Source organism: Etheostoma spectabile, chromosome 7, assembly GCF_008692095.1.
Source record: "Etheostoma spectabile isolate EspeVRDwgs_2016 chromosome 7, UIUC_Espe_1.0, whole genome shotgun sequence".
In the NCBI taxonomy this organism is placed as follows: domain Eukaryota; kingdom Metazoa; phylum Chordata; class Actinopteri; order Perciformes; family Percidae; genus Etheostoma; species Etheostoma spectabile.
Window position 1 is genome coordinate 10,469,723 of NC_045739.1, and position 12,986 is coordinate 10,482,708.

The 12,986-nt window shown below is 43.2% G+C and overlaps 1 protein-coding gene across 2 annotated transcripts in view; it reads right to left on the reverse strand.

Annotated features, from left to right (window-relative positions):
- The window catches only part of znf385a (zinc finger protein 385A), a 78,050-nt gene that overhangs the window by 61,193 nt on the left and 3,871 nt on the right, over nucleotides 1–12,986 (reverse strand). The window contains exon 1 of one of the 2 annotated variants that reach the window (XM_032520515.1): nucleotides 8,955–9,646. The exons of the other annotated variant lie outside the window; for it this stretch is intronic. Coding sequence (XP_032376406.1) covers nucleotides 8,955–8,964 — 10 coding nt within the window. The 5' untranslated portion in view covers nucleotides 8,965–9,646. Of the gene's footprint in view, nucleotides 1–8,954; nucleotides 9,647–12,986 lie in introns of those variants that run through there. 2 annotated transcript variants of the gene reach the window in all.

The window sequence follows — 12,986 nt, forward strand, 5'->3', positions numbered from 1 at the left end:
AAATTTCTATCAAACAGGACCATAGCTCAAGATTGAGCTATACACTGTCAGAAGTTGCAGCACTAACAAAATAATTGACATAGATAACTTCTCAATGTATTAAATAGTACACAATATGCTTGATATTTAAAAACTGAATCCGTTATAGTTTTTGTCTTTTGAAATTAAAATACAGCCATTTGGAAAATACCACTTTAACATTCATCATACTGTAGCTGTCGCATTAAAGAGAGAGAAACCACATGTAGAGAGTGTAATATAAAAGGCTAATTATCTGAGAACTTCCATGCCCTGCCCCCAGCACCTTTTTTACCCAGCCTGTCCTCTTCCCTGAGGGCCTGTGTCGCAGCCTGCTGTGACGCCGCCTGCCGTGAAGGTCACCCTCCCTGCAGCTATGGATTACACAGGTGCGCACAGTCAGGCAGAATACGATATTGCCCTTTAGGGGAGGTCTGAGGCCCGGGCTGGCAGAGATGAGCCCTCTGGATCTTCTGGACCCCACCGGGACCAGCCAGTCTGATTTCAGTAGCTACCTCTAATCAAGTGCTGAAAGGTAAGGGTAGAAAGGATCACCATTTCAAGAACACATGAAGATGTAAAGTTATTGGATTGAAGATGATGATTCTAAACCTTCATTTTTTTATTTTTCTATTATCTGTCTATCATGGGTTTGACTGCTGCTAACTGTTTGCTCACCATCAAAGTGTGATAAAGGAAAGAAACTCTCAGGAATCAGAAGAGCATTGATGGGCCAACAACAGCCTGAGATGAGTCACAACACTCTCAGCCGGCACAAGAGGGAATCTAATCCCATAGTCTTAATCAGGTGATATCAAAGAGCCTTCAAAAGAGCATTCTTCCCTCTGTTTTCTAGCCTGAATTCAAAGGGAGAGGATGACACCTATTTTCCTGCAAAATGGTGCCATAAGGGTCAGTTTTCCTTTGAGTGGACAGTAGCCATTTGACAATGGCTCTCTCTGGAGCCATGCCACTGTTTGGAGGTCAGAAGAGACAAAACCAATAGGTGCACACATACACACAGACACACTTGGCAGATCCTGTTGTCCTTTGCTGTCTGGGCTGTGCTGTGACCTTAATTTGTTCTGCCTTGAGTATGAGTGCCCGCCAGGCAGTTCAAGGAACAAACTGACAGGATGTGTGAGCATTATGTAGGCCTACATGGGGGATTGAGCGTGTGTGGGAAAAAGACAACGGTAGAAAAAGGAGGGTAAAGACTGAAACAAAGAAAAAGTGTTTATATGGGTGTGCATGTGGTGAGTGTGTGATTCTCAGGTATGTTCACAGGTTTAAGCGGATAGGTGAGGGGAGAAGCCGAGGCTGAAAGCACTGAACGGCAGGGCCACCAATAAAAGCAAAAGAACACAAGCTGTCTCCCTGTCGGGTAATCTTCTAATGAAGATTTGTGGTAGTGGCTGGCTGGTGATTATTGGACCAGCACAGGGACACAAAAATCTTCTGTGCTTCTGTAAATACAATCTCTCACATTTACGCAAGCCATCAAAGGTACAAATGAGAAAATTTAGAATGAAGGCAAAAACACTGCTTTTACAATGTATATGGGCTGGCTACTGCTGTGCTGCAGACACACTGTCATACCCATGATGCCACTTTAATAATCCCATTACAAGCCCAAACGTTAACCAACATTATTCAGATGTGAAGAATGCAGTGTGAAGTTGCTTATGTTTTATGCTGTTATTCCTGTCTCATTGGGCCAACTGTACCGTTCTCGACTAATTTTATGGAAAATGCTTGTTTCCATTCTTCCTCTTTGCCTCCTATTTGTTACATTTCATCAATGCTCTTTTGAACCACATTACCAGCCACTGTCTGAGTTTCAGTGTTAGCTGAGAGCTATGCCGAAGCAGGAGTTCATCCATCCGTGTATCCCACTATACAGACTGCTACTGTAATAGGAGACACTGACAGTGGGGGATTGAACATTCAGTCAAAGCTGCAATCTCTACACTTGGATTTTCATATAACACATGCACAAAAAACCGCTCCGCTAAATATACATAAAAACTGACCTTAAAGATCCTTAAACCAAGAGCCTAAAATTTGTGTGCCAAACAATAAGATACAAACATAGTAACATACTGTTAATGGATGAACTCAAGTACCACATTACCCCTGTGTCCCTTACATCCTTCTAAGCCACACCTCTGGCACCTCACCCTCCTGATCCTCCCTTTCTCCTCCCCCCACTCCCCCCAGGCAGGTGCGGGGAGCTGTGGTGCAGGTCCTGGCAGAGCCCCTTATCCCCTCTCTCCCTCTCCCTCTCTCTCTCTCTCTCTCTCTCTCTCTCTCTCTCTCTCTCCGAGGGGTAGGGCTGCTTATTGAGGGAAGAACTTGTGTGCAGACAGGTGTACATACCAGGCGCCTGCAATGAGCCCTGCGCCACACAGATCCCATAACTACCTGCTAGTGAGGCTTCCACGATTCTCACCCCACGTTGAACTATAGCTTTTCTGCTAGTTATAGTTACAGTATCTGCCAAAGTATGTGCCAAAACTACAGCCACATTTTATCACAATGCTTTTTTGCATCCCATCAGCACACACCATTAAAACACATGGGAACATATTTAGTCTGCATGGGAAGGTGTTAGGAGTGGAGAGTTAGGCTATTTTCAGCTGTTCATGTAACATTAAGGATTAGAAGCTAGCTCAAGACTTCCTGGAAGCTAAAGCAAGTACTATTCTATCAGTCTGTGCGCCTGGCTAACCCTGTGGTAGTAAGGTGAGAGCGTGTTTGTTTGGATAGAGTCACAAAGTTAGGAGATGTTCTTGTGGCAATAACTAAAGTTCATGCAGGGCTTTAGGGCAACATTCCCAACAGTGTGTCAGATATACTGCTGACATTACCCCTTTGAATGAGTCAGAGGATACAGAGAGACTACTGCTCAATGCAATACTGTTGGAAGGAAGCATGTATCCCTCCCCGTAGGCCAGCTAACCAAAGGATCGTCACCCCACTCCATACCCAGTCTCTCATCTTGCTGTTAGCTCATTTCCTCTCTGCCTTTGTCCCTTCAATGCTCCCTCAAGTCTCTCTCCTCCTACACTGCTGAGGCTACTCAATCCTGCTCTACCATTATCTGGTTGCTTCTTCAACCTCCTCTTCCTCTTCTTTCCATTTAGCTTCCTCCTCTCTAGCCATGCCCCTATGAATTGACCTTGCTGGATCTCAAGGAGAATTGATTTCTCTTTTGGTCTTTGTTTGGAACTCTATCTCAACAGCACTCAGAGGAATTCCTTCTTCCCTCCAGAGCTGGAGGAAGCTAATTCTCTTTCATAAGGACACTTTTCACTCCATTTTTTCTTTTTCTTTCTTTCTTTCTTTCTTTCTTTCTTTCTTTCTTTCTTTCTTTCTCTCTCTTTCTCTCTCTCTCACATACTCTGTCTCTCTTTCTCTTTCTCTCTCTCTCACATACTCTCTCTCTCTCTCTCTCTCTTTTTTCCCCTCTTCTTCTACCTCTCTTCTGTCCGTAGCACATAGAGCAGGCATGATTAATGCAACATCTATTGACGTCAAACGTTAGCTTTGCTCAACCTTTTTATGACATGCCACTGTTTAAGAAATTGTTATTCATGCACCCTTCAATATTTTAACTGAATTGTCACATAGTTATTCAATAAAACAGTCTGATAACTGACTTTTTACATTTGATAAGTGAGAAAGAAAAAACACAAGGGCTGAATTTGACATTGACTGAAAGTGCACCTCTCATATTTTTATAAATCTGATATATAGCATTCAATAGCATTCTGCCATTTCAAGCCCTGCAGCAGCAGATTGTCGTGGTTAATGAAAGAAACATGAAATGCAATTACAATTTTTACAATGTACCATTAAAATAATAATGGTCAAGCATGGGTGCTTTGAAGCGGATATGTTTTTTCATGTCTCTACAGTGCACCTGCACTTGTACAACATGTGCAAGCCTGATTATGTCTGTATACATTGTTGGTCTCTGGTCTATATTTGAGTCTGTATTTGAGTACCATGTTAGCAGCAATGCATCTATAAAATACGAGAGTACAGCCTTTTAACACAGTTATGTCACTGCACTGTCTAACTCTCTAAAATGCCTTACTGTTTTAGTTAGATGAAGGAAAGACATTTTTTGCACTTAAGTACAATGCAAGCATTTAATGATAAAGCCAGACTTTTCTTTAGACTTTCAGGGCAAATGTTTGACACAAGGTAATCCAACACTTGTGGCAAAACGGTGCACATGCTATGTCAGGGAAGTACATATGGGAAATATAGTTTAACTTATTTGCAGTTCACAAGATGTAAATGCATATGAAGTCCTACAGAACAATGTCATATTACATTAACTTTAACAAGAACATTAAAGATGTCAATAAAATGCATCAGAATTAAAATGTAAGGAAAGTAGATGACAATAAATATGTTTATGACAAAGGCAAGCTTTCCTCTTTGAAAACACTAGAGAGCTACAGCGTAAAGAATCATCTGTGCCTCGTTCCACATTGTGATCAGAGTGACTGCTGAAGCATACAGAACATTTTCCAGGCTTCAACTCCCAGGTGTCTTGTAGCCCCAGGATTCCCAGTAAGTAGTGAGCGGGCTTCCTTGGTGAAGGCACTAATGTGACACCATAATCACGCACAGGTGCATTTTTGGTGCTTCACAGAGCAACAGCAGCAGGCTGTTTGTGGTGGCAGGTGCCAGCACTGGTGTGTGTTGTGTAAACTGTACATTTTATTAGAGTGTATGCAAGCATGGCATCATGTTTACATTCTGTGTGTATTTTGAGTAAGAAAAGACCTCATCACTCTAATTCACAAAATGAAACCATGCACGCTTTTTCGCCGTTCTGGCCTTTACTTATAGTGAATGGTTTCTGACAGAGGGCACTGCAGTGGGGCCAATGAAGCAGTGGGAGTCAGAGCAGAACAGACACCTCCACCTCCCTCTGCTCTGCAGTGTTACACAAACTGATGGGCCACACACACACACAGACGCTCCACCAGACACAATGGGTTGCCTTCCCACCAGTCAAATAACAGGCCTATTCATTAAAGTCTCTTACAGACGGTATTGACAACCTGCTGACACACAGTCGCTCCAGCATAAACAAATGGAGCAATAAAGCAGGGAAAAGGAGGGAGGGCAAGAAGGGAAGAGATCTGTTATGGTGGCTTTTTGACCGAGAAGTCCTCTCCACAAACTAGGAGTGAGCAAGACTTAGAGAAAAAAGAGAGGAGAGAGTGCTGCCACTTCCACCCACCCACATACATAGACCAACATCATCTCCCACAGATACAGATATACCCACACACACGCACATGCACCCACCCACACACACACACACACACACACACACACACACACACACACACACACACAGTACAGTCTACCTTCTGATGAGTGTCACATTAATCTTGCATCCTAGGTCACTCCTGAGATATGTGGCCTATTCTAATTACTATTATGGGAATACGTTTTCCTCAATGAATGCCATGCCACATAGAGGAGCTACTGAAAGGTGAACTGTGCAGTGAACTATGTTATTGCACAGCACTATATAATAGCCATCTCACCACTTGCCGGAAGAAAAATATTTCCACTGAATGGAAAGGGGATATTCTGTAAAACAACATGGTGAAATTTGAAGCCAGTGGGCCCCATTGCTAGAAAAAATATAGATTGCACTTACGTTTTAACTTAAATAAGAAAAATTTAGCAATATTTAGTATTCACAGGTTATGAAAGTTTACATCTCAGTGTTTCCAAAGCATTAAGAAATAGCTATGCATAGTTGAGCATGTTTCACTGCAGAATTCTTTAGTTTCCGCTGCACAAAAGCGTTCCAGGTATATTTTTGGATTTGCAAAGAAGCCAAACGGAACAAACTGTGCCATGCATACCAAATATCTGGCTCATTAGGAGTTATAATTACTGTGTCACTTTGACATAAACAAGGAGAACAAGAGCAGTCATGGAGAAAATGGGGGGAAAACTGCTGATGTGCTCAAAGACGCATTCTCCGGTGTCTCTTTGAGCTGACCTGTGGAACCAGGTGAGTGTGTGCAGGCTGTTAGTAGAATGGGGGTGGAGAGCTCGGTGAATGGAATGAGCAATAGCTATGCAGACAGGTCAACACAGAGACGGATTTTATGAAGACAGATGAGGCCGGAGTGGGCATACAAACACATAGACAAAGAGACAGATAGACTGCAGGGCCCTGAGCTCAGGTGGTCAGCTCTGACTCAAACAGACAAGACAGATGAGACAAAAAAACAACATACAAACATTAAATGATCATGACTGAGACTCCCCCTAAAATCTTTGAGATGAGGCTAACAAAGTGGAATGTCTCAGGAATGCTTGTCAGACCGTCATCTTGCAGCATTTTAGGTGCCAGTGAGAGGATATGATAAACACTTCTTCTAAAAGCGGATTTCATACTAGGAGCTCCCTCCAGGCATCAGCGAGCTGAAAGCAGAGGAGGATTTTTTTGACAACATGGCGGCTGATCACAATGACACCACAGTCAATTGAGAGGCTCAACGGGAGCCCGGTGATCATGTTCTCTATTAGCTTGCCATTGTTCTCCCACTGCTTGGCTTTGTTCTCTGCCCAGATAACACACACACATGTTTTGATACACAAACACACACAGTATCAGTAGCCAGCAGCCCCATGCTGTATACCCCTAACTTGGTGCAGAGCCCATGTCAGGCGGGCAGCTAAGCTGGCTGCCCTTGGCTTTGTGTTGAGCTCACTGTACGGCGCAACCACACATCCATTGTCATTATCAGCATCAGGACTGTCATTGCTATCACAGCAGCCAAAAACCTCTGCCAGGGGCCTGGTTTGCCTACGAAGCTAGTTATCATGGACTTGTGAACACAACGTCAAGGACAGAGCCACAGTGAGAAAGGTTCTTTGCTCAAGGTCATAGAAAAAAAAAGCTAGGAATAGACGAATGGGCAAACAGACACAGCTGCTAATGTGGTGATGGGGTTTACACAGGATTTACTCACACCGTACACATATTGCATTTCATTTTCACTTTATTTTTAGATACATATTGCCATTTTTCAGAGAAAATTTGCAGATTGGGGGTCTACATCAGCCAGCCTCAAAATTGTAAAGGTCATTACAATGACATTACCCTTTACAGAGGATGAAAGCCAGAAATGTCAAATTGCTCAGCAGCCACATCATCACACAAATAGAGCAGAATGCACTGGAAAATCATGGAAGACGTTTATAAGTGACAACTTAATGAGGAGAAGTCTAGGTCAGCTTTTTTTGGCAGGTGTGAAGGGGGAAGATTTTATGGACCATTACATGTAGTGAAAAACACACAGATATTCAGTATGTCCGAGCGACAGTGCATTATCACTGTTTAAATGCCATTCAGCATGCTGTAAAAAATCTGACGTACCTAGAATACTGACAGCATTCAGTGTTCCTGCAAAGGCAGAATTAATGGTACTGCATAACAGAAGTTACATACCATGTCTTATTACTCGTACCAATGCTAAACAGTTAAAATAGACACACTGTAATAACTACCCTCACCTCAAACCATTTCTTTTATGAGCAAGTCTATCTAAGGTTTGTTATCATGAGACAGCTGTAGCTGAGGGCACGTCACGGCCAAATATCATTTACAGTAGCTGCTACCACCTGCACCCTGATCAAGCCAGTGCTTGTCTAATTGCTAGATAAGGATCAAGTCAGGTAACTTTTCCCTTTTGACCAGCAGCAGAAACTGGAAATATAGCCAAAAACAGACCATGACCATGTAGAACAAACAAAAGAAAAATGTGAGTCGCTCTGAGATTTACTTTGCTTACTTGCTTGGAGCTGTTAGCTTACGGGAATACCCACTTTTAAGGTGCACGCTTCAAACTTTCACACCTCAGTCTACTTGACTCCCTATAATCATTAGAGATGTCTCTTTAAAAAACATGCCTGCCGGGAGAGCAGAGAAGCAGAGCTGCGCCTAAATCAGCCCAGGCATGCGTTAAAACAAAGTGGCCTCTCCGGCAGAGAACGTAGCAACACACACACATCAGACAAACACACATACACACACACACACAGACACACACACACGCTAGAACACTTTCACAAGCTGAAAAGCACTGCATTGCTTATTAAACACGCACACACATGTTCTGCCTACCCTAACCACACAGCAGCAAACCCAGGATCGGTCATACCGCTGGACTTACAGTGGCAAGCTCCCATCCTCTGTATGAATACAAGCTGACTATGTAGGGCACAGAGACCACAGCGACTACCCTCTCTCAGACATGGCCACTATGAGACCAGAATACTAAAGAAAGTGCAGGCTGACTCAGAACAGAACAACCCTGTATAATAACTAAAAGCTATACTGTGCTGCAAACCGAGGGCTGCATCTTTTGTGGTTTTCTTTAAACAAAATTTCCATTTGTGTGATAACCTGTCTGCTAATCATTACTTAGCAGGGTTATAAGGAAAGGTTAGGTAGAAACTGTAAGAAATCCCCCCCAAAAATATATACTTAATGAATTATATTGTATAAATTAGCATTTCCTTACTTATCAGTAGACATGATAGCATCTTTGTCACTTCACCTTTTCTGGCAAGACATGGTGGAGCCTGGTCACATGACCAAAAAGTCCATAATGATACAGTCCAGTTCCAAACACTTTGACCTTCCCTGTCATCACTCACACCTGCCATATTAATGGCACACTATTATTGTAATTACAAGCAGTAGTAAGATTTAAAGGTTCATCCCAGAGCTCAGTATTGACAGACACAGTCTGTGTGGAATGGAAACCAAGCAGAGCACACTCTTAATAAAGAGCTGCTGGTGTCCACGTTTAAGTAGGGATTAGTGATCTAACAACATGACTAACCAAAATCTCATACACCAAAAAACGACAACTCACCCAAAATCATGATGTGCGTTGCCTTTGGTGTCCCTGGGTTTACAAGTGCTCCCTCACTGCCCTTGTCTTGCCTCCTTTCGCCAAGGGACAATGGCTCCAAAATCTCTTTTTCAGAGTTCCTTTCCACTCTCCAGAAAGAAGCAACTCAGAGAGGCAGCGCTGGATGTGAGGAGAGACTGCTGCTGCTGCACATGCCTTCCCTTGCGCCTGCCCTCTCCAGGTGAAAAGCTCTGTGTGTGTACATGAGAAAGAGAAAGAGAGAGCGTGCGAGTGTGTGTTTGTGTGTGTGTGTGTGTGTGTAGGTGTGTGTGTGTGTGTGTGTGTGTGTGTGTGTGTGTGTGTGTGGAGAAGGGGGTCCAGCGTTTCTGCAGTTGTGGCTCAGGTGAGCCTGAGGACAGTATGGAGAGGATTAGTAGCAGAGGAGAGAGAGAGAGAGAGAGAAGAAGGGAGTCAGAGAGAGGAGGGGGAGCCTAAAGTGTGACAGCCAATCACAGGGGGAGGCTACAGAGCCAAGATCTTCTTCTCCACAACAGTCAAGAGGAATTGCAGTAGTCTCCAACTAACAGCTGACAAGCATTTTCTTCTTCACTGTTTCATTTCACAGGGAGCTTCAGAAGGGAAGGTCTTCAATGCACTGTGAAGTCGGTGCCTGTTTTGGTCTGTCTCAGTAAAACGCACACTCCCTTTCCCACTCTGGCTTTCTTTTCCTGTCTCTGCATCTTGTTTTTAGGGTTGGGTACAACCTAAAGGCACCTTACATGCCTCTGCTCTGATTGGTGGCAGCATCGACCAATGGAAACAGCAGCAGACACTTGTCATCATGCAGAGTGAAAGTCGTGAAGAAGAGACAGAGCTTGACAGAAAATGTTTTCTCCGTCAAAAACTGTTTCTCCCTTTTATTACCCCTACTCTTGTCACCCATCTCCCCCTTACGGAGAGCTTGACTGTCAAATCTGTTTATTGTGTTGTTGTTTAACCCCCCCGCCACCCTTTTTCAGCACTTTGACTCTATGTGTATACGGACTTGTTAAAGGTTTGACCTTTTATCTGTGTGGCTCTGTCCCTTTTCCTTTTTCTCCCCCCATCTATCATTAACCTGCCCTGGCAAGGTTACGCGTTTTATCAACCACTGTGTTTTCGTCAAAGGGATGGAATTTAGACTGGGATTGGAGTGGGAGGGGTGGCAAGCCAAAAGGAGAGATGAAACAGAAAGCGACAGAGCGGAGGAAGCAGAAGAAGGAGGGCAGAGATTAAACTAAATACAAACTGACAGAGGGATGAGGAGACGTGGAGTGACAAGAAGAGACGACCGGGATGATGGAATACAGAAACAAAGACAGACTCGGACACAGGAGAAGGGTTGCACTGTGGACCAAAGCAATGCAGCCACTAATTGAAGAGGAGCTTCACAGCCAGCTCCTTATGGTCCACTTCCTCCACACTAAGTAACTACTCAAACAATGCCCGCTGTCATGTCCAAGCCCGACTCTCTCTCTCTTCAGTTTCCCTTGTGAAGAGGCAAGATAGCCAGAGAGAGACTTTTGAGAATCACACAGCCACAATGTTATGGAGAAGCTCAGGGCTTAAGAGAAGGCTTAACAAAGCTGTCAAAAAATTAATCCCCTTGGGCGGGCTTGCTTGCAAACACACAGATATAAACACGGGAGCCCGGGGCGACAGAAAATGCTGCCTGATGTTCATAGTGCTGCCTCTTGTCCTGCTCTGTCCTCTTTTTTCTTATCTACTCTACACCCCCCCCCCCCCCCCACCCTTCTTACGCTCTCAGGCGGAGGCTGTGAGTCACAGGGTGTTGGAATGAATACTAAGGAGGCTGGCTGACACCTCCAATACCTCTCTGCACAGCAGCACACATTTTAGCCACTGTATGTTAACCTTGGTAAACGTAAGGGTCACAAACACCCACACAAATTCTTATGGTATGTAAATTTGGATAAATTTCACTGACTAAAAGCTGTTGCTGTAATGGAACATATGGTGGCTCTTAACGAAAGTGCACAAAAATCCTACCATTTTCCCAACCGCCACCAAGACCTAACACCTGCAGCAGTATTAAAAATAAGCAGTTATACACAGAGAATAATGAACTCACAGATGTGGAACAAAAAGTGTATAGTGCAAAAAGACAAAAGCACAGATTAAAAAAGGAATTAGAGCCTGTGGCTCCTTAGATCAAACACATAAACACACATAGTCTGCAGGAAATTAACTGAGCGCTGTGAATATTACTTTTTGAAAATGAGACACTAGCAGCTAGAACAATAGTTATCATCAATACAGCCATGCGTGCAACATTTGTGTGTGTGTGTGTGTGTGTGTGTGTGTGTGTGTGTGTGTGTTTGTGTGTCAGTAAAAGAGCTAAGATAGGGTTTCCTCATTAGTTGTGTTGGTATCAATAATTCAGAGCCGGTCATTGTTGGCGTTCAATGGGCCGAGTACTAATGTGCTGTCGGGCCAACAGGGGCCCAGGGCCCAACGCGACTTTAATGGATGTCATGATGAGAAGGTGAAATTGGAGCATAAAGATCCTTTGTCATCCATAGGTAAGAAGAGGGAGGGAGGATAGGGCAGTGGAGAGAAGTGAGAAGACAGTGGTGGGTCAACGGCCACTGGGGAGAGGACAGATGGCATTGTTGGACAGGTACGTGAGCAGAGGGGTGATGGAGAGATACAGGAAGAGTAGTGTGGGAAGAAGAGATAAAACTGGGTTAGGGCCCACCGTTTGCCATTGCCTACAGATCAATCATTCTGAAGACGATTTGCTGATCTCTATCACCTTTGGATGGCCGGCATCATGGGACACATGTTAAGCAGCCACTAGCGAGTATCTTAAATGAACAATGAACTAACTTTATTTCAATAGCAATCCACTTGACTTGCTTGAGGTACTTCACTCACAAATGCCTCCTCATAAGTGAGGGGAGAAATAGAGTATATGGCAACACTTTATTTTACAGCTCTGTAATTTCCAAATAATTTCTAAGGAAAATTTCTAAGAACTATGTAACTTGGTAATTACAGGAATATAGGAATAAAAATAGGATTTTCCTTTAAAGGAATACGCCACCGTTTGTTGAAATAGGATTATTCACTGTCTCCTCTACATTTATATATGTGGGCAAAGGCATTTTTGTCCAAGTGCATGCATTGCCTTAGTCCGGCAGCACCGCTGCTAGCTTAGCTCAGCGTAGTGAATGGAATCCTATATTGCCGGTTAGCATGTTGTGAGTAAAAGTGATTCAACAACATCAAAAACAAAACCTAGTTACTTTTTGTGGTCTGCGTATTCACAATGAGTACAAATAGCAATGCAGATTAAGATTAGACATTTTCCTAGGCAGATATTGATTTAGGACTATATTGGGTGGAAATAGGCTACAGCTGAAGCACTGCTACTTAAGCACTGACCATGCTACTCAGGAAGTGTCTTTTTCATGAGCAGATAAAAATGGGAGTTCTGCTTGAATATGTTGATGAAAACCATGTGTAGAAATATATAATAATAATGAGGTGACACATGGTGATATTGAATTGATTGGAATCGTTGACAGGATGATCATGCCTTGTGCTCTGACCAAAAATTGATGTTGTTACATCAGTAGTTAATAGGAATGAATTAACAGGAAGGGTAGCAACTGAGAAGTGATTATATTTTCCATTTAAAGTACAAATTTACATCATTATATTCAGAAAGCGTTTTTAGGAAATTATTATGATGTCATTAAGACAGTGAAATAAAGTGCTTTATGTATATTATGATTTGTGTTAGGAGTTCTTTTTTCAGTCAGGTCAAATAGGTCCAATGGTGTTTTGTGTCCATATCTACTTGGTGATATAATAGATATATTGGCCTTGAGGTGAAAAACACAACAACACTACAAAGAACTGACAATTCAACCAGGATCATTTTGATTGAAGGCGAGTTCCCAAAACGTTTTCCCACAATCGTATACACATGCACACACGCACACGCAAACACAGAGACACACGCATGCCACACACACACACACACAC